Source organism: Temnothorax longispinosus, chromosome 11 (assembly GCF_030848805.1).
Source record: "Temnothorax longispinosus isolate EJ_2023e chromosome 11, Tlon_JGU_v1, whole genome shotgun sequence".
NCBI classification, from domain to species: domain Eukaryota; kingdom Metazoa; phylum Arthropoda; class Insecta; order Hymenoptera; family Formicidae; genus Temnothorax; species Temnothorax longispinosus.
This window is the reverse complement of record NC_092368.1, coordinates 286327-314209: the sequence shown is the minus strand read 5'-3', so window position 1 is coordinate 314209 and position 27883 is coordinate 286327. Positions and strand designations below refer to the sequence as shown.

Here is a 27883-nt window from a genome sequence, read left to right as displayed (position 1 = left end):
AGCAATGCAGACAAAATATCTAATTTTATTTGTATTGCTGCAACTGTTATGCAGAATCAGTTTTAATGTAGACGACTGACAAGGGTATAGGAAAAAAACGGAGCTTTGTGTATATAAACACGAATATCTTTATTAAATATTTCGCCAAAAATTATTTTGTATTTACATTACAGATAAAATCTATTAACTCGGTGGGAATAAATGTTGATTCTACTTCTAAGTTTTTGGTATTGATATGCATAGTATTGATATTGTCATCTAATCTGCTTTGAGAGTGTAGATCACTTTGTAATCGTTTTTTATGAAATCGGCGACCCTCTCGCCGATCATGTTGACCACGGCAACGGGATTACCGGAAACCATCTAAGAGATAGAAAACAATTAACTGATTACAAGAGCTAGAGATATGTTAATCATAAATTTTTTCTGGACTATGCACATCGAAAAATTTCGTAAAAATTATGTGTACATTCAGCACGATGTTAGATTAGTTTCTAAACATATCCATAAACTAATATCCTAATTAGCAATTAAGACTTTTAATCGACCCTAGTGGCTATCATTATAATCGTCATGACAATACGATATTTTGTCAGATCGGTTTTGGTCAGATTAATTGTCAAGGTTTAATTGCTAATTAGGTGAATTAATGACTAGCGAAGTAAACGTTGCTTATTCGGTTTGAATAAACTAATAAGAAAACAGAATGTGACGATATATCAATTAGTCGTGGTACGTTCATCAAAATTTTGAGAATTGCTACCTACCTTGGGCATAACGGAGGCATCAGCCACTCTCAAACCATCTACGCCGTGAACCTTGAGAGCTGGACTTACAACAGCCATGGGGTCCGAGGAGGTCCCCATTTTGCAAGTGCCGGCTTGATGATTTTCAGGCCTGGTATTGTATCGGAATTGGCAATCCCAATAGTTATAATTCATTTCTTTTTTATACTGTTCGCATTCTGGGACGGTGTCATCTACCATCTTCATATTGTACTTTTTCATCGCGTTTGCCTTTGATAGTTTTAAGATATGCTGAAGACCTTGGTACATAATCGATCGATCTTGCGGATTCGCCAAATCGTTGCCCCAAATGATCGGATGATGTAAAGGATCGTTCGAGGCAAGTGTTATTCTACCTGGAATTTATCAATGAAATACATTTGCGTCTTGAAATACTATTGCGTCACGGCAGCGAGCAGAATTTTCATTTTTTACAGAGAATTATATAATTTTTTAATTTTATTTAATTTGTTGATACTTTCAGTTTTAATTGTAATTAGTTAAAACTGGAATGCAATTGATTTTTTTTGATATTATTACGGACATCATAAAATGAATTGATCGAATGAATAAAATCGAATAAAGAGAGCTTTAAATACTAAAGTAGACAAAAAAATATATTGAAATAGTTTCGATGAAGAGTGACAGAAAGAGTTGAAAGTGTTTAAAATCTCATTAAATATGTTGCAATACGTAGCTATTTACATTGTCAGTAGTACTTTTATGCTGGTTACAATTAATAAAATGCGAGTTACATAATCATTAACTTACCTCTACTTAAGGCTTGAAGATTTACGGAGGTAAACCTAACGGTTTCTTTGTTACCGTCCGCTTTCAAGTCCGGAATTCTGTCGCCTGTGTCGCAAATGGCTTGATAACCGGCGAAAAAGATCTGAATGTCCGGATCATCGTTGGTAGTATAGTTGGACGCCAGTATCCCGGTAAGTTGGGCCAAACCCGTGGACGACAACGGACCGGTTTGATTGTAAAAATATATATCGGCACTATTTATATTCAATTCATTTGTGTTTGTCTCACTGAGAGTGAAATCCACGCCGAACGATTGATGGTTGTGGAGATTTTCGCCGACTCCTGGCAGATCGACGACTGGGCGAATCCCCACGGATTTTAGGTGACTCTTCGGCCCGATGCCCGATAGAAGCAGAAGCTGAGGCGAATTTATGGTGCCAGCTGCAAGGATCACTTCCTTCCTCGCTCTTACGTTGTATCGTCGGCCATTCTGCAAATAGTAAATCGTTTATCAAGTCATGTGATTCGGGATGAATAATCGCGAAGTCGCGCCCATAGAAATTCGAAGAGTATGACGAGCCAACTTACCATAATGAAAGTGATTCCATCGGCTTTCACTTTTGACAAGATTTTTTTCGTATTCACCTTCGTCGCCATCGCGTTCAGAGCCACATGTAGATTTTTGCGGTTCCTGTGCGGCCACAGGAAAGCCCTGGCAGTACTAAGTCTAACACCATTGTTGCTGATCGTCTGCGCCACAGTGAAACCTTTGATATTCTCGCCCACCAAGTCTTCGGTAGTTCCTAAGCCTACCTCCTTAGCCGCCGACATTATGTCCCAAGCGAATTGCGGCTGCCAAGGGAATCTATTAATGAAAGTAATCAGCGTGTTTAATTCATACGTGTAGATCAATTAAATCGGTAGGGAAATTATGGGGATTACGTTAGAGGTACGCTGTAGTTCTAAACACATATATCCTGTTTAATGAATGCTGGATCAACTATTCTAATCACGAGATAGACAAGGATAGATGCGACGCTGGGGGGAATACCTTTCGAGGATAAAATTAATTTTCAAAGAACAACTGATTGTATCATTATATAACAGACAACAAAAAACAATTGATTATAAATTGATCATGGCAATCACACATTTACTCGCGGGTACAACTACTCTGGAAAAGACACGGATTATTTCAAATCAGTTTTTTGTTTTATATGACGTAAACGATCGCGATAGCATAAAAAAGTGTGAGAATTAGAACGGTATAATTCAGGAAAAAGCATGATGTTTGCACCTTTCGACCGTCATTGGACCTCCAGTGCCATGATCCTGTGCCCTGACCCTTCCAATTTCTTTATTGTCTTCTGATTTGAAGAAGTACGGCAGCACCTAACGTACAAAAATTAATAATGCGTTACGTCACATCACGAAGAGTCTTAACAATAATCTTTTCATGCTTCATACTTCTTTCCACGACCACCCCTCGTTTCCCATTTCCACCCATCTGGCATAGTCTTTCTCGTGGCCTCGATGATACGCCATACCATGATGGCCAGTGCACCCTCCGAGATTTTTACCCCTGGGCCAGCTGCAGCTGCCGTTAGTTTTCAAGCACGCGTACGATTCATTCGTGGTTTTATACTTCCAATCTAGTTCGGTATCTGTAATATCGCACGATTGATTAACCGCACAGTCTCTAATTTTCTAGCGACTATGAAAACATAAAAATATATTTACTCAGATAGAGTTGAAGATTGCTCGGTATTTGCATGCCAACTGGCTCGTCCGGTCCGGCTTCCACAAGGAGCACATTCCAATTAGGAATTTCGCTCAATCTAGAAGCCACGACCGATCCACCCGCACCACCTAAATTAAAAACATAAGATGCAGCTGTCATAATATCCATTCAATCCCATAAATCGTATACAAATAAAATCATCTTAACTCGATCGTTGATTTTAATTGTTATGATTCAGGGAATCTCAGGTGGGTGCGATCAATTCTGTGTGTTCACCGAACACAATTTTGCGAAACGTTTCGTTAAATTGCTATTAGACAAGATAGGTCTTAATAGTTAATTATGTTTACGGGCATATTGATAATCTTACCTCCAACGACAATGAAGTCGTAAATAGGTAGCGGTCTCTTGATGGGCGTGATTCGCCCGCACACACCATTAATTATTGGACTATAGGCAGCTAACACGTTCACCATAGACAGAAACAAAGTGGCCGAATTGCCGCTGCAGACATCGGTCAATGATAGTCCACTTACGAAGGGCGACGAACATGGTGCTTCCGGCACCTCTGACACGTTCTATAATACCGTAAAATATATAGCTTGCACGACTAAATATATTGCGGCACTTAAGAATGTTGATCTCGAGTTTATGCATCGTATAAACCGTAGAACGATGCTCCATTATTTTGTGAATATCACGGCCATTACTGTTGTGAAATCACTTTACTCTTGCAATTAAATTACAAATAATGTAATAATATACTAGGATTTAATGAATTAAATATTGCATAATTCTCTCGATTAACTTTTATAAAATTCTATAAATTCTCTAACTAGAGAAATTAATTACGATTGGGATATTAACTCGTGACATCACATCTCCAATATAGCCGTCTCGATAAGGACACTTATATAGGCACATACTATTTTATTCAAATATACTCGTTTTCAAATACCTATACCTGTTTTAATTTCTATCTCGAAATATTGGAAAAAGTTTCAGTCACACGTGAAGAAGATTATTTAACATTCTTACTAATGCGTCAAAACTTTGAATTAGGCTTGACAATTTTTAAAAATGTACTTTTTCCCTTGCACTTGATATAATTGACAAGCGATACAACTGCAGGATATCAACATACCATTTTCCGTGAATGCGATCGTCGCGTCTTAAGGAATCTTGTCCGTTGTGCTCGGGTTTTACTACCTGATTGCGGCGTCCGTTTTGTTGTCGCCTTGTTATATACCCGTTTCCTGTATGCATATGCACGTTCCGCGAAATGTCTAGCTGTGATTAAGTGCTCAACGCACATAACATAAAAATGATAATAATGGCGTTTGTTATAATCTCTGCTTGTCACACTTGTAAATCACTGCGCGTGCTATCATTTCAGAAAAATGACGGATAGTCTGTCGCTAAAATAGTGCAAATAAAATAGATATGCGCTATTATGACCTGCATTTCTGCTGAATCCATTTGCATTTCGGAAATTGTAGTAAAAGTTTATATATCGCACATAAAACTTTCATAGACATTAGTTTATTGATATAATTGTTTGAAATTTTTATCAAATTGCTTTGTATAAATAAATTAATTTTGATAAATTGGAGAGATAAGGCTCTGTTGGATGTCCACACGTAGAAGGAAATGGGCTAATTAAGAGCCGATCGCTGTTGACGGTGCGAAATTATATCTATTCTTCATGGAATTAAACGACGTACGTTTCGGTCCCTATTCGGACCATCTTCAGCAATGTGCTGTGTGAGTTGTAGAATGTAAATGTTTAATTATAATATAAATAATAAAAATAAAAATTAATAATTAATAAAAAATAACGACTCTGTCGTTATCGAACGCTCATGACAGACGGTTGCTTCTTACGGATGGAGAAGTGCTCCTCCTTATGGCTGGCACCTAGAGGAGGCCACACATAGAATATCTTGTCACCCGTGAGTGGCCACCGACGTGTCAAATTAAACATTTACATTCTACAACTCACACAGCACATTGCTGAAGATGGTCCGAATAGGGACCGAAACGTACGTCGTTTAATTCCATGAAGAATAAATATAATTTTGCACCGTCAACAGCGATCGGCTCTTAATTAGCCCGTTTCCTTTCACGTAATTTTGATAAATATTTAATTATTATGATAAAAGTAATTGTTTTATTTTTAAGATTTTAAATAAGGAAAAAATGGGCTTTGCGAGTCAAACTGTTTAGACTATATTTTGAGCCATCTTCAGCAACGTGACTATAGATAAATTAAATAATCTCAAGCTCTCCAACGAACATAAGTGTTGTAGCTCTCCTGCCTTAATGTAGTGAGTCAGGAATGTGATAAAGGTAATACAATCGTCTTAAGATAATTATTCCTTTTATTTGCTCTCCATACAGTATGCGTAATGCGTCCCGGTTCACCGCGAAGTATCGCGCTCTCGTCCCGCGCTTTCGCGCACCCTCCTGCCCAGGGCCGTCATGACCGGGCAGGCCCCAAAAATAAGTATTTAAAAATTGAATGTACAAAGATAGTGTAATTTTCAAGAGGAAATACCAGAAAGATTTTGTCATGATATTCATAAGTTTGCAAAATATTTGGACTAAAAATGAAAATTTGAACTAACCGGTAAAGAGAAGTGAAATCCACTTACCAAGTCCAGAGAACGTGAGATTGACAAACTGATGTCTTGAGAAAGACAACGAAAAATGAGATAATTTTTAAGCGATGATTGATATAATCGAGACAATGATATAATCAAGAAATGGACCTGGTTCCAAACAACAGTTAATTCGCTCGGCTGTCAACCGTTGACTTAAACGGTTAAAATTAATTAATGAGGAGCCTTCAAGCGCAACAATATACGAAAACATGCCATTATTCTTTATTTTCGTTATTGTACACATAACTCGTTTGCAATTAAGGATGCTAATTTGAGAAAAATTTTTCCGACAGGAGCATTCTTAAAATATATTCAGTTTTTAAATACTCACCTTATGCTCGTCAGAAAGCTTGAGATTACTTAATTTATCTATCCCCGCGTCGCTGAAAATAGTTTAAAGTAGAGTTGAAACGTACGATTTATAACTTGTATTAAATGATTAATAAACATTACATAACGTTATCTAATCGTGTTTGACTCTCAAAACCCACTTTTCTTTAAGATTTCGATTATCGCACTTACTTACGATTATAGCATTCATTTATGGCACGTAAATGCAATTCATAATAGCATTGTAGGAACGGATTATCGGAAGCGGGTGTGTGTGTGCGAGCTATATTATATGTTTTTGTATCTACTTGCTGTCTATGCAATCTTATTTATTTACAGTATTTTGATTTACACTCGAACATTCTGAGAACGGCCGAGCTATCCATATTTATAATCCATTTCATTCTTTTACATATTTTTTAAAACTATTAATTACTATGTTTTTGGTGGTTGGTGTACCAGGTACCAGAATCTGTCTTTGGTCATTATTTCAATAGGACATCCATGGGTGTTATTATATACCACAATTATTGAAAAGTATTATAAACGCAGTATTGAAAGAGATAGTTATCATATGTACATCTAAACTTTTTAATCTAAACTCTTGGTGCATACGGTAACTAAAAACAATAGGAAATTATAGCTTGTTTAAGGAATTAACAATAATAGTAACAATATACTCGTAAGTTGTACGGAACTTTACGCTCGCGTTGCGCCATGGCTAATTAATTGATAACGGATCTCTTTGACAGCCACGACGCTACGAGATGCACAATCTTAGGAGATTCTTAACTGAAAATTAAGACATGGCGGTACAGCGAGACGACGACTGTCTTCAGTCGTTCGAATCTCTGCGTTAGTAACAATATAATTGCACCTTGGCATAATTTTGAGCATAATCTAACGTAGCGCTCGAGCGATCGAACGAGCAAGTCCAGCTCGATCGCTCGATCATACCGAAGAGAAAGGAAATCGCAGCCTACGGGAATCTTCCAGAGAGTCCTCGCCTTTGGTCGCGTTCTCGCCGACTTTCTTAGGCTGCGGAAAACGCATTGATGGATGCAATAAGAGACTAGATAGATCGTAGAGCCCGGCTACCATATAGCTTGATCCCAGTCGATATACTTGATCCCCCAAAGTAATAGGTCCAGCGTACTGTCGATCGTCGTGTGTGAACTAGGAAACATGGTAAATTGCTGGTGACTAATTGTTGTAATGGTGCCTCCAATGATGGTTGTGTTTCCATATGGGGCAAGGTTCTTTCCCGTACCATTGTGTACCGGCAACGCCCCAGTCGGACTTGATGTACGCGGCCGCCTTTTCGCCGATCATCATGGCCGGGGCTGCCGTGTTGCTGGACGTTACCTTGAAAAGCAATCACATATTCGCGTCTACATCTTCTCTTTTAGTTTTGACGAATTAGGATTAGAAGAATCTTATATCTTTTATAGAGCTTTTATAAATTTTTATAGATATATAAAATGAGATTTTATCATAAAAATTATATTAAAATATTGAATTAGAAATAACTAAAAAGAAATGACTAATGTAGATTAAAGTATATTATCAAATTGACGTCGTCGCGTGAAAGCTAAATTTATCAATCTCGTTTTAGACGACTTATAATTCGCTCAGATCAAATTTTAAAGATCTGGCGCATTCTTATTTATAATTTGTATGCTGTATATTTTTATGCTGTATATTTTTATGCTGTATATTTTGATAAAATTATAAAATATTCTGAATTTTGACACGAATTATAGATCGTCTAAAATGGACGCTTTACGTAATGGGGAATCCCAACGAATGACTAAAAACTTAATGATGAATGTGCACCTGAACGATAATAGTGCGTTAATAGTAAAGGAGGATCTTTGCAACGAAAAAATTCGAATGTTTCGCGATCCTCGCTAATGATCGTTTATCTTTGTCGGAAAGTGCTTAGAGTAGAAAACAAAAAAAGGAAGGAAAAACGCATCAACACTCGCGATATTCCCGCGATTGCAGAAGATACCTACCTGCGGCATAATGGACGTGTCGGCCACCCGGAGATTCCTGATGCCGTATACCCTCAATCGATTGTCGACTACGGCCATGGGATCGTTATGCGGACCCATCTTGCAGGAGCCTGCCTGATGATTCTCTGGGCCGGTATCTTGACGCACGGCGCAGGCCCAATATTCCTTGCTCAGATAAGGATACTGAGAGCACACGGGCAACGGTCTATTGTTCAAAGTCATATTGTACTTGGCCATGGCACTGGTATTGGCGAGGGATAACGCGACTTCGATACCTTCAACGAGGATCGTCACATCCATAGGATCGTTGAAGTAGTTACCCCAGATGATCGGCTTTGCGAAGGGGTTGTTACTGGCGAGACGCAGCTGCCCTGTGGTCAAATTCGTTTATCGGTGACGGAACGATACGCTGACGCGCCAAACATTGACTGTCGAAAATCGCCGAAATTTCATGGCATAAAACGCAGGACATAACGCGAGAGCATTGATTAATCAATTTGTAGAGAAATTTTATCGGTGATAACCACGGTCGCGCGTGCGCGGGCGAGCCGATCCTATCATTCCTACGTTAAATTACGGGTGGAATTTTGGTACGGTGCCCGTGATCGATGATAAATTCATCGAAATTACCATCTAATTAGCTAATTTTTGCGGACAGAAGTCCGATACTTCGGGCTAATTACGTTCACTCACCCTTGCTTCGCGGGTGCGTCATCGTCGGCGACATGCTGATACTGCGACCATTGCCGTTCATGGTGGCACCCACTTCACCGGTGGTTGCGCAGGCCGCCTGATAGCCACCGAAAAACAGCTGGATATCAGGATGATCTGGCGTCGTGTAGGCCGACGATAGCATCCCGGTTAATTGCGATAAACCAGTCGATGACATCGGTCCTTTCTGGAAGGCGATATATTCCGTGGCGGACGCCCAGTTCAGGTCGTACAGGTTCGGCTGATTGATGGTCCACGATAAAGTGTACGACGCGTGATTATGCAGGTTCTCTCCAACACCTGGGGCAAAATGGTCCGATCGATTAAAAACGCAATTATCGACTTTGGCATAATTCCTGTCGGTGATCCGGCCGAACGTCGACTCGACGCTCGTTTCCGTCAATTACGTTCAATAAGAACGAAAACTTTCCGCTTTTCGTAATTAACGTAGACGTTCACACCTATATCCGCGAGAATTAATCTCGGTCGTACTTTAAATAAGATACTCCGAAGAATCTAAGAACTAATTTTCTTCAATGCCTAATTAGTTCTCTTTCAATAGCGCAAAATTCCCGTTAGGCTCTTTGTTAAGATTATTTCTGGGAAAAGACTTGATATTATCGTAATGCAGAATTGCGAATCGAATAATAAACTTTCGTGCGTCATCGGTAAATTACGTTAAATTCTGTCGGCGGATTGTTATCTTCTCTGGGAAGATACATCGTCTTATTCATAATGACTTATGTACGATGAATGGATCGCTTACCTGGAAGATCCTTGACGACTGTGACGTTCACCGCCTGCAGATGTTCCTTCGGCCCGATTCCGGAGAGTAGCAACAGTTGAGGCGAATTTACGGCACCACCGGAGGCGATTACCTCCTTTGTGGCGCGGGCAACTCGAAGTTCACCATCCTGAAGATGCGTTCATTGAAACTCACATCACCAAACTCACTGACGCGCTTTAGAGCGCGAACTTGATTTCGCGTCTAAGTGCCGGTAACCGCTCCGGCAAAAAGCAAAGTTCGCCGATGCTGCGCGATATCATTATATTATATCTCGCCTACTTTCAACAACGTGTATATTTTGCGGTATTTAATTTGCGTCATGTGTTACGATCAATTAATGAAAACACTAAATCAAGATCTAAGTTAAGAGTATGACCTTTAAATGTATATATATATAACTCGCGGATATCTAAAGGCGTCAGTTAAATCAGATAAACTGGGACAAATTGATTATTGATTCGCATATGAAAAACTCATAAATGCAGCAAGTAAAATAAAAATTATCCTCTTAATACCCGTGAAAGTGACTCTATTATGCTATATCCGTGGACTATACCATTATGTAATTATTGGTTTGCACATGAAAAACTTCCAACTTCAGCGAGTGAGATAAAAATGATCTTTTTAATGCTCATATAAGTGACTCTATTATATGATACCTGCCTGCGCATGAGCTATCAGCTATTATATAATTATTGGTATTTTATACACGAAAAACTTAAAACTCCAGCGAAAGGGACAAAAACTAATGTTTTTAATATCCATGAAAATGACTTTGCATCGTGCAACTTCTGCGCACGACTACTAGAGCGTTGTATCTTAATATAGCTAAAACAATAAAATAAGACCCTCGGCAAATTCCCATTCGTGCATGATACAAATTTTTCGAGCGTGACGTATTCAGCGTATTAATAAAAGTTGCAGCGGGTTTCTCTGTAACTCTCGACTGGATAAAAACCTTTTGCCCGCGATATCGTGACAAGCAGAATTTCCAGTAGTCATAAAAATTATATCTGTCAATTATGTGACCCTCGAGTATTCGAAAATAGGATATTATAGATAATATTGCTGCAATTATATACTTAACAATTTGGATTATTAATCTGAAATAAGTGATACATTTTTGACATCCTTGAAAGATGATATAAATTGAAATTTCATCCTATATCTCTTTTTACTTATATTAAAAATTTTAAATGAAATAGATATCCATTAAATTAGATTTTAAATTAAATTATGAATCATTAAATAATATTTAACGAGTTATAATGGAATGATTTCTTATTAAACGAAATTTCTAATTTTTGGCAAAGTTGTCGACACATATGTCATATTTTATAATGATATACTAATTAATAGGAATAATAATTAAAATTTAGAATAATTGTTAAATACGTATTTAAATATTAATAAACCTTTAATGCGTGATAATAAAATGATGAAGTACGTTTCTTGTGTCACCGCTGCCGAATTAAGAGAACATAAATGCGTATACTAACTTGATAAAATTCTACTCCAACAGCTTTGTTATTTTCGATCATGATCTTCGTGGCGGTGGCATTTAGGGAGATGTGCAAATTGCGCCGATGCCGTATCGGTCGGAGGAACGCCGAGGCGCTACTCATTCGGACACCACTTTTGCTTGTAGTTTGAGCCACAGTAAATCCTGTAAATTGGTCGCCATTCAGGTCCTCGCTAATCGGGTATCCTTTTTCGACCGCCGCCGCGAGGATATCGTCTGCGATTGCAGGCTTCCACGGGAACCGTTCGACGGTCAACAGACCACCGGTCGAATGATATTTGCGACCAATTCGGTGGATCTCCGTGTTGTTCTCGGAACACATAAAATATGGCAAGACCTAAACAAAATCAGCCATTATCTTTTGCGAATGTATTTTTCACATTCGATCTCTTCAAATATTTTGGAGTTGAAAATTTTTAGCGATCGATATTTGAAAAAATATACTGACAGAACTTTCTCTTCCTAGATATTATTTTATAAAATAGCGAGACTTGCAATACCATGGTTAGGGCATATGCTAATGATACTATAATTTATACTTTATAACATACTTTTTACAAGTTCGACAAGTTATGGCTGAACGATTGCATACTTGAAACAGTAGTTTGTATCTTTTATTCCCCATAGTATCTCATTTGAGATTACAAGTCTTGCAATCTAAAGAGACGGAGTCTGAATGTTTTAGACTGATTTCGCTTTTCACGGCTAAAATTAATTTGCCTGAATTTATATTATCCAAAACACTTGAATATTATAGTCCGTCAGGACAGGTTTATGGGTTTATGGGATCTTACATCGCGCCAACTCCATCCAAGATTGCCCATGGCCGCCCAATTGTCAAAATCTTTCGCGTGACCCCGGATATACATCATACCATTGTGGACGGACGTCCCGCCTAGATTTTTACCGCGCGGCCAACTGCAGGATCCGCCGGTTGACAGACAAGCGTTCATCTCGTTCGTGGTTTGATACTGCCAGTCAATGTCAGATCCTATCGGTAAAATTGTCAGATCGTTTAACATGCGTAAAGCCCGCAACGGATAGTAACAGCATTTGCAATAATAGGTATAGATTCCAGATGAGCATTGCAACAATTTCCTCTCGGAGGTGCTCGAAACACTCGTATTTTAAATAAAGGCGATATGATTATTCGCGTTATTCCAGATCCGTGGATATCTTAAATATACTCATTGACAATGAGTCGTTCCACCACATCTCGACAGATTTTATCGTAATTAATTTGACATCGATTCTCTTTTAATAAAATTATCATTGAATTAAACGCGTGGCGTCCCGATTAAAATCAAGCTTCAGAGATGCTAATAAATGATAATATATTAGTTCTTATTGAATTTTAAGCAGACACATTTAAAGTTTTATTTTACAGCATAATTAACGAACATTAAAAATGAAAAAGGTTATTCTACAGAAATATTCAACAGGGCATAATCGAATCAAAATGAATCAAGGGCGAAAAAACTTTCGTGCATTTTCTATCTCATAATTTTGATATTCATTTCCATGTTGAACGACAAAGTAAAAATCAAAACTGATCCTAGATTGTAAGTACCCTAATTACTCATTATCGCGAGGTTTGAACGTGGTGTAGATAACAGAACAGCGGCGCTGTGTATACAGGGAGGGTCCAATTGAAACTTACCCAGAAACATTGCCACCATACTGGGAACATCGGCACCCGGTGGTTCGTCCGGGCCAGCTTCTAGCAACAAAACTTTCCATTCCGGTATGTCGCTCAGTCTAGACGCTACCACGGCACCGGCTGATCCTCCTAATTCCAAAGCGACAAAAGTCATTAAAGTCCTATCGTTATTCAGCGTGAAACCGGCTATGGTTCGAGAAAAATGCATCCGCGACCGGCGCGCGGCGGCGATGCGGAAGAAACAGGTTTCGGACGAAACGCCGCGCTATAATTACATTCGCCGGAAGGAAAGCATCTGCGCGACCTTAATTAACTTTTTTTCGCGATTAGATCCATCATCGGCCGATAAATCGCGGCTTTATCGCCGCTGGATCGTTCTTCCTCTCTCATCGTCCGTATATCAACGTTCACCTAATGATAGGCGTAAGGAAAGCCAGGAAGAGCTCTGTGCGTCCGATAAGAGTTGAAAAGTCACCATTCGATGGTGATTATCGTGTTGACGTAAGGACGTAATATATAGCTTCAGATTGTTATGTTAATCGACTATCGCCGGATATACGTAATTTGGCGCCGCGGCTTATTATTACGATTTTATCAATTGGTACGAAAAGGCTTGTCTACGGCGCAGTGGAAAGCTGGTGGTTAAGGCCTTGACAATGGATCGCCAAGAGCTAAGTGATCCCAGCCGTGTACATTTTTCCGCGCTGGTCTCTTTGTTGATTTAAATATTTCTTTGCCTTTCCAAAACGGATCTTTTCGAAATTACCAAGTCACGTAATACGATATGCAATAAATACTATATGCTATTTGTCCACGTATGAGAAATATTGTATGTACACGTCAAATCTTGATATTTCATGTTGGTGTATAAATTTATTCGACGTTCTATTTCTAATTCTGGGTTTTGCATCTTTAGTCGGTTGCAGGATATTACGTCAGTTTATTTGCATGCCTGATGTACTTTTAACTAGAACACTGCGAACAGCGTAAGGCGTAAGTTCTAAAACATGCTTGGACCATTTAAATAAAGCATCTTATCGCGATGCTTTCGCAACTCTATGCCGGACAAATGAATTGTTAATTTAAGTTTTCACGAATACGATGGAAACAGGCGTTCCCATAAGCGGAGGCCTCTGCGTTCGCGTGGTCAGTCGAGATTTGCGAATGTCACCGCATTATCGGCGACGTTCGTTTGAAACGGTCACGCGACTGGCATAATTTGTACGCCCGTATAGCGCAAGTACAATAATGCAGGAGCTTCAATAATGTTGTTTCATCATACATGAAAATGTATTATTTTGCTGCAGCGTATTGACAATAAACATAAAGACAGGGGGAATTTGCGTTTATTTTTCTTCCATTTTTAATGTCCAATTAATTGGACATATTAACTCAACGGGACCGTGAGATACGCGTTCCACGCGACATAAATACGTTTCGCAGGTCCGTCGCTTACAACGGAATCGCGTTAATCGAATTCTATTTTCCCGCAGATATTACAGATTACAGCCGGGATATTCTAATCAAGAAATTCAATTAGCATTTCCGCATGTGTATCAAATCGCGTTACGGTGACTGCCACTTGCGTAATACGATTTGCCTGCCCTACTTTGTCGATCGCGCGTAATTACATCCATGTAAATCGGGCTCGCGTACAACGGCCAAATACAAATGCTTTCTTTCCTGACTTAATGGGCATTTCCGTGTGCATGAATACGCTTACGCGCCCGGCGTTTTTACAGATTAATTTTGCGGTGAACGCGAGCGCGATTTTATCGCGCCTCATATTAAGTCACTTTCTTTCTATTAGTGAAGCTGATAAATGTCTCGGCATAACGAACTCCATCGACGAGGAGCCAACGGGAGAGAATTTTTCGAGCGAGAAATTTTCATTTCTGTTATTTAGAAGAGGAATATATTTTTACGACCGAACGAATCATGATAATTTCTTAATAGAGATCAAAACGCATCGTAAAAGTCAATCTGTATTATCTGGCATAAATAGCTGAGATTTGCATATCGGTGCACGGCCCCGAACCGCATTATTTGCATGACACCAAAATATTGCAACAATGTAAACGAACCTTTCCGGTCGCGCGTAATGGTATACTTGATAAAAGTCGTTATCAAACGAGGAAAAATAACTTCTCTGAAAAGCAAATGCGTTTACGTGCTCAAACTTGAACATATATAACAGTACATCTCTCATGCCACATGTTAAAATATATGTACAAATAATTTATATAAATTTTCTTCCCTTTTTCCCTAATTTTATATCGCTGCATAAACAGTACTCGAGATTTTAATTAAAGATATTAATTGTTTTCCAATATCATTGTGTCATTTACGTAACTTCTATTTTTGTTTTTATTAGACCCTGACATTTCTATTTATGTACCAGATTTCTCGTGAATTATGAAACCACTGATCATGTTATACGATATATAGGTGAGGGAACGAGATAGTTAATGCATATTCAACAAGATTACTTCCGCAAGTCAGTTCCCACCTCTTGTTCATACACATCCATGAATTTTATATTTATAATACAAGGCGGATAAATATTTATTTAACCACAGCCGCGGTAACGTGCTGTCTGGGAAATTGCACATGTTTTAACTGTATTAAATATAAAAGTTAGTATAGATTTATTTTCTTTATATATTCGTATTCAGCTACAGTCTTCGTGCGATGAAATATTTCCGATCTCGCCGCTTTTTCCTCTTTTGCTCGGTAAAATACTCGTGATATTTCAATCGATGGTTGTTAAACGTGTTTGCAGCGTGCTCGAGAAGGCACAGCGCTATCGTTTGTAGAAAAACGAGTTACGCGGCAAAACCGCCGGTTCTTTTCCTTCTTCTATCCACAAATAGAAACAAGAAGAAAGTCCCGGAAGGAAGAAAAATACGCCGGCATGAGTTCGCGCGAGTGAGTCACGCGGGCACGCGCCAAATTCGTCTCTCGATAATTAGTCATTTAGTTGAGCTTGACGCCGCGCCGCGACCTTTAAGCACTGTCCCGCGTGTTTCTAAAGAATTTTCATATTGACGCCATGTCGGAACAAACCAGGAGGAATTTTATCCGCGTTAAATCAGCTTAACGATGTCTATAATTAGCTCCTTTATGAGAACCACTTTGAATTCAGCAATTAATAAGGAAAATTACTTCCTCTTCCGGACAAACTTTCCGTACACGTATTATACTTTAAGTAAGCAAACGTGAATACGAATTGAATTTATGTTAATTACATTGTTCTAGGAATATATTAATGGCCAAAAAGAATATTTGCATAACCTAGCTTAGAAATAACTTTATGCAGAACAGAAAGATATTATCACAAAATAGCTTTATCGTGACACGATTTATATTAATATATTAAATAAAGCATATTTATAGTAGCATGTTCTTTCTCTACAAAATTATCCAGTAAAAATAAACCGCGCAAATCTCTCACTTTTTATCCGCTGTAAATGCTCAAATAGAATATAATTGAACATATTATTATTTAAATAAAGTAAATTTTAAATAAGTGTCTAGAATATCTAACTCACTTAAAAATAAAAATAACTGAAAAATAAAAAACCTACATGAATTTTTCATCTCTATTAAAGTATGTACGTCTATTAGTACTATTATTTTTTAATATAGTGGCCCTTTTCCTGCTTAAATTAAAATATCGTTAATAAAAGATGAATATATATCTTTTTTGGTACTAATTTTCTCTTTGTAGAAATAATAAAATATTTCAGTTTGCTCGGATGACAGTTCATACGGATGACAGTTGATTTAGCTGTTAATATCTATACCTCGAAACATCAGTTTTTTCTTAGAAAATCTGGTCGTCCTTCCTGTACATTTCTTCTTGCATTTTCCGTATAACATGATTCGACCGAGATTGAAAAAAATATGTTGTCTAATGAGCGTGCAAGAATGTCATTCAAATGTCTGTCTCATTCGAATGGTAATATTCTCCCCATTGCGCACCGGGATTGTTCTCCATTTTTTCACGTTTCCCCACGCGGCTCGACGACGACGGCGACCCGCTTCCAGAGCAACAGCGCGGAAAATAGACTGCGTCCGATCGCGATCGTTCTTGTCGCCGTTTTTTCGATATTCGCGATCCGTTCAGCCTCTCTCTCTCTCTCTCTCTCTCTCTCTCTCGCAGGAAGAATCAGTAAAGTAGTAACATCCGCGAACAGTGACACGACAGTATATAGTACTTCTTTCCACACGATTTTCCGTACGGCACGTTTGCGCCCCAGAGCGTTGAAAAAATATTCTTTCGATGCCTGTTCGAAAGCTAACACGGTCTTACTACTAGCTATTTCAGTTGCGTGTACAGTAATTTTTTCTCTGTGTATATTAAATATGTGTTTTAATTAAAAAATTTTAATTTATTGAATATTTACATGAGCGTACGTTAACAATCGATTATCGAATATTATACAACTACCGGAAATGCAATTAAGACTAAATGAGATTATGATTAAAGTGAATAATAAATAAAATTGAGTTTTTTAATAAAAGAAATATTAAATTATTAACTCTACGAAATTAAAATTATATATATGTATATACTTATATATAAAACAAGATAACGAGTCGGCTAAGCACTTGTTGACAGCTCTTTGTAAGCGCAATTTATGAGAGATGTTGAAGACGTAAGTAGAAATATGACGTTTCAACGTGGGAGATAACGTCCTAGCTTTGTGTAACGTTAACCAAAGTATTCTACTCTTTAGCACCGTTGGGAATTTTAATAGAGTCAACTGACAACGGCATTCGTTGGTAATAAAGATCGCGGGAATTGCTGTTACGAGACGTGGAATTCTTGGACACTGATTATTTTTATTAACCTCTGAAGGCCAAGATATGAAATACTATTCATGAAAGTTGTTGGTGAACGAATGGTTGCCGCTATTGCAACAAATTGTCTTTTTACTGCAGTATAATTGACATCATATTTGTTACAATTAAACATTTTTTCATCAACTCAGATAAATTATTATTTGCATGTATATGTAACTTTTCAATATTAAGTAATCTTCAGTTTTTTGCAGAATTCAAAATTAAAAATTTATTAATTCTTTTTAAAGCTCACAGTATTTATTTATTTTTATTTGCTTGTCTGAAACCAATAAAAATAGATAACCCAGTTAACCCAAATTTGATAAACGATTATTAATGAATATTCACGTAAATAAATAAATAACATACTATATATATTACCTGCATATTTATTAAATAATCCGCTAATTTTGTCATGATCATTTCAACGAGGTCCAAATGTGATAGATGACTTTCGTCATACCAAGTATATGCCAATCGTTCAATTATTACTAACTAACTATCTTACGTGAAATATTAAGCTGCTAGTGTAAGAAGTAAAAAAGGAAAAAAATTGCGTTTCCACACAATAATAATACTTCTCTAGATTGCTCGTGGTACTATTAGATCTCTTGCATGATGACTGGAGCGATAAGTGGAACTTTCATCGAATAATTCCAATATCGATGGGACCGCGGGCAAAAAGCGTGCATGCCGCTTTTAAGTCGGGGCCGCAAAAATGCCAGAAAACGGAGAACCTAATTTACGTGTCGCAACGCGAATGTTCCTCGGCTTGTTATTTCCATGACCACAAGGAGAGAGAGAGAGAGAGAGAGAGAGAGGAGAAGGATATAGCCGGCGAGCCGGGTCTCTCTAAATATCCGTGATAATCCGCGAGCAACGATAATCCCAGCCCATGTGCCGGCTGGTTTCCTCCTTTTGCACGTCACGGGAGTGCCTCCTCCTCCTCCTCCTTCTCCTCTTTCCCATCCTTCCTGCGACTGTAATGCGACTGCATTCGAACGAGACCGGATACACGAAGGAAGGAGAAAGAGAGAGAGAGATGGAGAGAACAGCAGGTGAAATCGTAGTTCTATCCCGACAGTAACGACCCGCTCTTACGTAAGCGACGTACAACGCGCATATGTGCGTGCGTTGAAAGGAGTCCGATGCACTCGTGCATCGCCTGATGAGTGCGCAAGTGAACGAACAAACGAATGTTCGCTGATTTTTCCCGGTTCTCCACGATTTCTCCCATGCTGTCCACGATCTCCGTCACGATCGATTTCGTACAAAGTCGAAACGTACGTGTGTACGAGCGTAGACGTATTCCCCGCTGGAATCGCGGAGGAATTTCGAGATTACGCGAGCATCGCCGCACGGCACGGGTACGAGCACCGAGAACATATCGTGTCTCTCGCCTCTCGCGTGGTTTCGCTCGTCACCGTGCACGCGGTGTGTAAAACATTCGCGCTACCGCGTTCGTCGATTCGTATCTTTACGACCACGCCAACTCGCTCGCACCCGACAGTTTGCTTATCGTTAGACGCCATTTACGTCGCGCGTATCGTCGCGGCTTCTCGGTCAAGGGTCCGTGATTTATCGCCGCGCGAAGAAACCAAAGTACACCTTCTCTTCTCCCCTTCTCAGCCTGATCTCGCTCGTTTCCCGATTTTACGTATGCGCCACGCTACACTTGCTTCCTTACAACGTACGTGCTATTCTTGCGGTTCGTCTACGAGCTTCCTCGACAGTAGTGTTACGTGAGACATAACGATAGCGGTCGAGCGGTTAATATCGAACGAGGTATAGTATCGCTACACTTCCGCTTTCAAAATCAACCCAATTTATTCAGGTCATCATGCGCAATGTCGGTACGTCCTCCTGGTATACTCGTACTTGTGCGACCCGTCAATCGCCGACGCTGACATTAATACGTGACTCATTGATCGCTATGCGCGATTGGAAATAACTCGTAATAGGAAACGAGCGGCGCGTGAGACCCCAGATCGCAATTTGTATTCGTCTAGAAAACGAGTCTCGACGATCGTGACGTGCGTTGGTGCGTTGGTGCGCGTATGTGTGGGAGAACGTAATTATATATTTTAAGTATACTCATTTATAAGACATGAATAAACGCGCAAACTCGCTAGTGTATAAAATAGCGTATTTATAATGTCACCTCTGTCGAGATATTCGTGTTCACATTTTTATATATATGGAATATTTAACATATAATTATCAACTATTCGATTTAGCAAATTAAGTTTAACGTTTCCCCTACTAAATGATTCTTCAAATGATTGTACATTTGAAACCCGATAGTCAAATTCTGAAATTTAGAATAATTTAAAAATTCGAGAAATGCAATATGTTAATGAAAAAATGCAACTTATTTAAAAAAAAAAGAAAAAGAAAAAACACGTCAAAGAGACGTCAGTGGCTTTATCATTTACAGCTGCGCTCGGATATTCGTATAAATTACTATACGCGATTCGCGAGTGTTGGGAAATGCATGTAGCGCGGCGGATATTAAAATCGTGTGAATATTTCATTCAAGATCCGATATTTAATTATTAAAATGAAGCGGAGGGGACCGGGAGAAATCTTTATCTCCGCCGGGAGCGTATCGATTTCGACGCGTCTAGCGCCGACTTTTCCGACAATATTTAGCGCGTCGCGTTTTGACGCGTTGCAGATGCAGAATGATGCACGTTTATTCCGCTCGGCCGCCGTTTTATTTTCTGGCTGCGCAGGCAGTCGTGTTTGATCGGCGAAAAATGCGGGGGGAAAAGTCGCGCCCCGTCGAGAGAAAAACACGGGCGATCTCTCTGCCTGTTATTGCCGTGAAAAATTGCATACTTATATTAGTTTGCCAGATATATTGTGCTGCGCATCCATCATCCACATGAAAATACCAATATAACAATTTAGTATAATCTTCATATATATTAAATAAAAAAGTAGCATAGGTCAACAATATTTGCTGTATCTATTGTTTTCTTCATCCAAATTAATTTTTCTAATGCCGCTTCTAGTGCCGCTTTTCACTTATCAAGGAGGCCGAGTTCCGAATTACAGCTGTCTCTCGTTTCTCCCTCTTAAAAATTATCGCTTGCATTCCGTCCCGACTCGGCCTCCATGAATAATTCGCCAATATCAGCTCCCGCTGCAGTCGTCGTCGCGTATTAACGAGCTGCGACAGATCACCAAAATGTATAAACAAAATGCTGGACGGTCGGGCGCGTTCGCGCATGGGCGATCGCGTCGCCGGTACGAATTATCCCGAAATGCAAAGAGCGTATAAAATTCGTTGAGCCGTTTAAATCACATTATGCACCGTCCTCTTCGCATCGCTCGCGCTGGGCGATCTGCATCCCAATCCCCCTTCTCTTCTCTCTCTCTCTCTCTCTCTCTCTCTCTCTGTCTCTCTTTGTTTCTCTCCCAACGAATTTTGCCACCTTCGAGGATTTATATGTCCCGACAGGCCGGAACAGGAACGTATGGAATAATGGAACGTAGCTTCGTCGGTGTAATGACGCGACGGTCCGCGTCGAACGCGGCGGTTTCGACAGAGGGGACACGGGGGGACCCGAGCAGAGAGAGAAAGAGAGAGAGGCAGGGTTGGCGCGGCACGGGGACGGTAATTAAATTAATGATGCAATAATCACGCACCTCGCGACCGAATAAATAACGGTCTGTATTAATATCGCATCCGAACGGGATACGCGGTGCGTAGGAACGATCATGCGCGTCGAATTGCATTTTCACCAGCGAGATCGCGCCGCGCCGTGCTCCTGTAAACGACAAATAACAATTACCAGCCGTGGGCCACGGGCGACGACTCGTGATAACTGTGTTTGGCCATGGTAAACATGTAAACGTCACCGGAAGGTTTATAGTGTTTTTTTCCGTTTCGTTTGACGGTGGCAAAAAATTCGCTGCGAGACAAGCACCAGGTGCCTTCCTCTCCTGTGAACTGTCGATCTTGCTGAGCGCACTACTTTCCCAATTACTTTTTATTTAGTGCTTTAATAGCTTGTTAAATTTTCGCGAACAATTCGTAAAAATTGTGTATTTATTGTTGCTGCGGATGCTACGCTGCATGAAAATGTTTCCTGCTCTTTCATTATTCCGGTTACGGAGAGCAGAGGACGGGGGAGGAGTTATAGCATACAATGTTGTAAAACGTTTTATAGCGATTATTTCATTTGCTAATGCGTTACGTTGAATATATTTATTCATACGTATTTCTTCGTTTCTCATCGGAGAACGCGCGCAACATTTTTTTTTCCTTTCGCTGTACAACGGGAATGTGAAATAAACGTTGCGCGAAAAACATTTGTTATTCGAATGGATTTTTCGGGAGGTTTAGATCTTGCGTTATACACGAAACTATGTTTACGGATCACATAAACAGCCGGGGTATATCGGCGGTATTCATTTTGTTCACTTTGCGTTTTTTCTCGCGAGAACCGGTGTTTTATCTTGATTTTCTAATCCATCTTCTGCACATTCAGGCGACTCCGGAGTGATAAAGGGCGCTTATTTTCCGGATTGTTACAAGTGCACCTTCATCATTCTTTACGTCGACTGTTGGCGGAATAATAAGGTTTTGCCTCGATTCTCTCGACGCGCGTGAGATTTCTCGCGTCTCACCTCTCCCTCCCCCCTCCCGTTTTGCTTTGAACATAATTTATATTTTTAAGTGAGATGTTACAACATCTTTGCAATTATTTCAATTACATCACGTTACGCTGCACTATTCATATCAGGATTTTATTCAGCGGAGCTTTATCGCGACAGCGTACCGCTCAGCTCTAATGATAATGACAAAACCCATTTTCTTTCCTTTCCAGTCGAGTCGACCCTTTTACCGCTGCTCCCCAACTTCTGCTTCGAGCATTGCGCCATTATAATTATTCCGCGAGCTTCTTTCTTCCGACCGGGCATTGACGGAATAATTAATAAGCATCACGCTAATTACTCAGCGACGGTATTATTAATATTTTCTCCTCACCTCCGCGGTAATACACCCGCGGTCACCGACGACGTAACGATTAATCATTCCACACAGGTACGTTTCCGTGCATGCGTTTATTTCTGCATCCGGCGCGCGTCTCTTAGGCGACACACAGGTTTATTCGGAAAAACCTACCGCGCGTACATATCCTTACACAATGTAATTTCAAAGTGTCTCTAATTAGAAGCAATTGTAAATATCGTAATAATACCCGAGGGAACTAAGAGATACTTTTCATTCTATCTTTACTCATTTTTTTTTGCGACACGTCGCGGTATTCTTACTTACAGGGTAAGCGGGGATTCTCGCGAGGTTGAAAATTCGGGCAAGAGGGTCGGTCGATATTACGAGCGCGAAGCGCGGTCATCCATACGGCGACCGGATAACCGGTCGAGTCACTGAAAAATTCCATCTTCCCGTCCGGATATCCCGGGAGTCCTATCGAGAATAATCACCGAAAGGGAAGCAAAGAAAATTAGTTTCGATCGCTCGATCCCGAGTTTGGTATCGTCCGCTCCCGACCGGCGAATTTCCGGGACGGGATTTACGCGACGGGTTTTATCAACCGCATACTAAAATATTCAATTATATGCTTCTCCTTTCTCCCTTTTTTTTCCTTTACAGCCAGACTCCACTCGCGTCGGTCGAATGTAAATGTCGAAAGTCAGGACGAATATCGCGCTGTGCATCGGGAGACTTACTATTAATCCTTTGCTCTCCCCAGCGGGGAAAACACTCGCGAGTTCTCGAGTTTACACATTATTACTGTTACAACGAGCGACAGCGAGAAGTATTAATTGTATAGAAAATTAGTCCCCGAGCTGAGAAACTCGTTCGTTTGTAACATTCGAGGTAGCATTAAGTAACGCGCATGTTAAAAAAGTTCTGATAAAAAATATATATTTTATGTATATATATGCTGTGTGTGTGTGTGTGTGTGTGTGTATGCGCTAGGAATCGTTATTCTCCTGATATATGCTACATCGCTAAATTTACGAGCGGGACATCAGTTGTTTTTCATTTTCCCAGTGAATTATGTATCCCCGGTAAATATTTCATTAACACAATCATGCTATTTTGGTGGCGGATATCGTGTACCGATTGAACCATTGCGTGATAGCGCGCGATTATATCCGTTTATATTGTATATTGTGTTATATTATCAAAGTAGTATTTGCTAGATATATAGGGTAACAGTAATGTGCAAGTACTACGAATAATCACGTACATTTGCTTGAGTTATTAATGCTCCATCATTTATAGATTATGCATTTCGTTTCACTTCCCGTTTTTAGAATTAGTTTTCCATTGTCTAAAAAAAAGAAAAAAAAAGAAAAATGGGTTGTGGAGCGATATTTCGACACGTCGCGTCGCGTGCAGCTATTTCTATTCGTTTGAAGGTTACGCGTTATTTTATTATTTCCAATCTGCGGTTCGCTGACTTTCACACATAATGAACGGCATTTACGAGCCCGCGCTATCGTCTAGCTTCCGTTGCGCCGTGAACCGAGCCGTTTTGGTCTGTTTATCGAAATCGGCAGCCTTTCGCAAAGTCGCGTCTATAAGTAACGGTCGGCGCTGATCAGCGAAATGATTTGTTGTTTGCACATTTTCACGATACATCGGTTCGTTACTCCAATAAGGCCGACTTGATTGTTATCATGCGCTCAAATCGATACTCGAACCGGTTATCCGATCACACGTGTACGTAAGAAGCACACAAGGATACATTCCAATTACGTCGATCAATTTCACTTGTCCATTAGAAAATCACCGGCCGTTACTTTCCTCGACTCTTTCTTTCAACGTGGTAAATAGCCATTACACTTTTATCCTTAATTAAAATAATAGCTTCTGCCAATCGTTTTGTGGAACAACAATTTCTGAACGATATAGCTTTATCAGAAAAACGCTCACTAATGTGATTAATCAGAAGAGTCGTACGATAGCTGACTGCATAACAAATGAACCTGACTTCGACATACATCGGTATTTTGAAAGGCAGTGATCTAAGAGATCTCGTTTTTCAAGTTTTACGATATTAAAGTTATTGATTCTAGAATATGAACTATAATTCTCTAAAATAATAGTATCAAGAATTAGCGCAAATTTATATTTTTTATTTGAAATGGTTTCTTTATCCTCAATTCTTCTACGGGACAGTTTTTACAACAATTTTTATCGTGATAGCGTGAACAGTATTTGATGAATTACTGGGAAAATTTCAAATCATTAGTTTCTAACTCGGCAACACTTTAAAAATGCGCATGGATAAATTGAGATCTGTTTACTCACCGCCGATGACGATGAAATCGTAGTAGTATTCAGGTGGACTTCTCGACCTTACACGCTCGCACGATTGAGATATCGTCTCCTGGGATCGCACGAGCATATCCAAAATCGTCATAAACGTCAAATACTGTGATCCTGAACAGCTTTGGGTAAGGCTCGGTCCGAGATGGGAAATCGGACATGCTGGACCAACTGATATATTATACGACATTCTGCAAACAATGATTATCATAATGTCATATCACTCTGCAAGAAAGGTAATTTTTCTATCGTTTTTATCACTTGATAATTCTGGTGTGCGGCAGAATGCAGAATGTCTCTATCATGGTTGTTGCTCTAAATGTTATCGTCACGTTTATCCCGTCATGCGTATCTATCGATTGTAAAAAGAGACGATCGACGGCGAAAGCGTGATCGTAAATTGATTGCGATATTTGGTACACTTAACAGATCAATGGGAGCGCAATAACGCGAAACCACGTAAAGCCACGATTTACGCGTCGCATGACGACACGTGAGCCCGCAATTCCAACTATCGCTATCGTGCAAAATCATATTTAATTGGCGTTTACTAGCCGCTTGTCACTACGGTATTCGTATTTCGGGCAATCTCTAGTTTTGTTTTTTGTTTTCCTTTTTTTTCAGAGACAGTTAATGTTCATATCCGTTGCCGGCTAATTGAAGTCAGAGACCGAACCATCCATATCCAAACCATCGCGTAAAGTCACTTTTCCGCACAAGAAACTTGGTGCGAAAAAGCACCTGCTATAACTAGAAGACCGTATACCTATATCGTTTAATTTTAAGTGAGGAGTCTGCCGTTTTAACGTCCCCAATATTTTGCATTCGAGTTTAAGGCACATCAATTATTCATTCTTCATTTTTTAAACAGCAGTCTATATCGCGACATTATCACAAGCCTTCGTCCGTGGCGATGCACGCAACGGAGAAGCGCGGTATAGGTTTAACATAAATAAATATTCCCTTTAATTAGCGGGAGGAGTTAATAGCGTTGTAATTAACCGAGCGTGTTAATTAATTCATCCCTAATTAACACGACTGCCTTTCTGTGCCATTACGCGCATGCATTAGCGCTCGGAGGAACGAAATACGGGCCCACAAAGAGTCGTCGCGCAGCGCGGACTAAGCGCAATTATTACCGCGATCAATTTACATAATTCGTCGTTCGTGCGCCGTACGAAAATCGCGTATTACTCCTTTCACTGGTGCGCGAGGGGGCATCTCAAAAATCGTGCCGACATTAATTAACGTGCGCTAATTTCGTAACGTCGAAACCCCCTTGGGTCACGTGAATCACGAATGACACGAACGGGATCGCGTTTTATGTCCACCATTTATAATGTACACACATCAAACTGTTGAACATATATAGCGAACGCGCGTATGATTTATTGCAATCGAGCTACAACACGAGATTGTACAAAAAAAAGGAGAAAAAAGAGGAAAAACACGATAGGGCCCGCGGTGCAGACACGAATCGATAAGCTCCCGTATAGTATTCCGAAACCCTTTCTATGAGAGCGGGATGCGTTCTCGAGTGTTAACTGTTGTACAGTTTAGATATCGCGATAACGCATGTTGCCGAGGGAGATCAAAACGGCGCGGCGCGGGCGCGGGCGACTTGAATCGGAATCGGTGAGGAGAAGTCAGGACACAGAAATGAGGAAACATAAATGATACTAACGTTACACTGGCTGGAGAGAGCACAGCTCTCTTCTCGATGAATCTCTTGTCGATGCACTCCGGTATACACGTGACTCCGAGCAAGGCTCGCACGTGCAACGCGTCGCTTTGGTGCAGCAAACGGGCAAAGTGTAACTGTCAGACCTCTCACCGTAGAACGCCACTTTATAATTCATCTCCCACTCTGGCAGTCCGATTCCCCGCCGAAGACACCCACCATAGATCACTTCAATGAATCCGCGCGATCGTAAAGGAAAGGAAAAGTCCCGTGCAATTTTTGTTTTTACCGGAATAAAGATACGTCTCGGTAATAAATGATGGACGATCACGACGACACCTTCTAAGTTTTTCACGAAGAAATACGATGCGTAATACGACTCAAAGTCTAAGTGCACTGCAGTGATGCGATTTTAGAAATTCCAATGACGTAGTTCGGAAATTTTACAAATTGAGTTTCAGAAAAGAAAAGAAGAAAATTTGTGAAAGTTCAGTATCAGTATCAGTTTAAGTTTAGAATTGCAATGTTCATGTTTCCATTTCTGCATTAAAGATGTCAAGAAATTTAAAAGAGATTGAATTTTGAAATCACAAATGTTGGCGAAATAACACTATAAAATAAAATCTTTATATTAAAATTCTTATCTATTACCTCGGTATTTTCGTATCATATTCGAAGTTTATACTGCAAAGAATATTAAGTATTATAAGCGATGAATAAGTGTGAGATAAACAATAGAGATAAAAATTTATATAATATAAACGCGAGGAATGATTATCCACTTATAAATAAATCGTTTCTCGTTTCATCAAATGTATGATTTTATCTCGTATGGATGAAATCATGTTTTTTATAGCCCGTTTAGTTGTTATCTCAATACTACGTAGTGAACTCAATGAAATAATTCTTTGCGTTAGGATTATATGCGTTATACACGAGATATTTGTTGTCAATAATATGCGAAATTGCGAGTCTTATCGTAAAATGCAGTATGCTCACACAATCGCCTAAACGCTATAATGTCGATGATAGAGACAAGATGAAGTTTTTAATACATATGTATCCATGAATT

The 27883-nt window shown here is 39.6% G+C and overlaps 2 protein-coding genes across 4 annotated transcripts in view; one reads left to right on the top strand and one right to left on the bottom strand.

Moving 5' to 3' along the window:
- Window positions 1-27883, top strand: part of LOC139821681 (kin of IRRE-like protein 1) — a 347436-nt gene that overhangs the window by 93084 nt on the left and 226469 nt on the right. The window lies entirely within an intron of this gene.
- LOC139821698 (uncharacterized) lies at window positions 105-26971 on the bottom strand. The gene is made up of 19 exons (XM_071792944.1): window positions 26815-26971; window positions 25113-25321; window positions 12968-13096; window positions 12102-12298; window positions 11285-11644; window positions 9765-9912; window positions 8981-9298; window positions 8288-8658; window positions 7474-7634; window positions 6271-6322; window positions 4421-4648; window positions 3647-3854; window positions 3276-3404; window positions 3003-3199; window positions 2833-2927; window positions 2124-2400; window positions 1557-2025; window positions 768-1141; window positions 105-363 (listed from the first exon to the last, which is right to left on the bottom strand). The coding sequence occupies exons 2-19, from the start codon at window positions 25318-25320 to the stop codon at window positions 259-261; spliced, it is 4026 nt and encodes a 1341-aa protein (XP_071649045.1). The 5' UTR covers window position 25321; window positions 26815-26971; the 3' UTR covers window positions 105-258.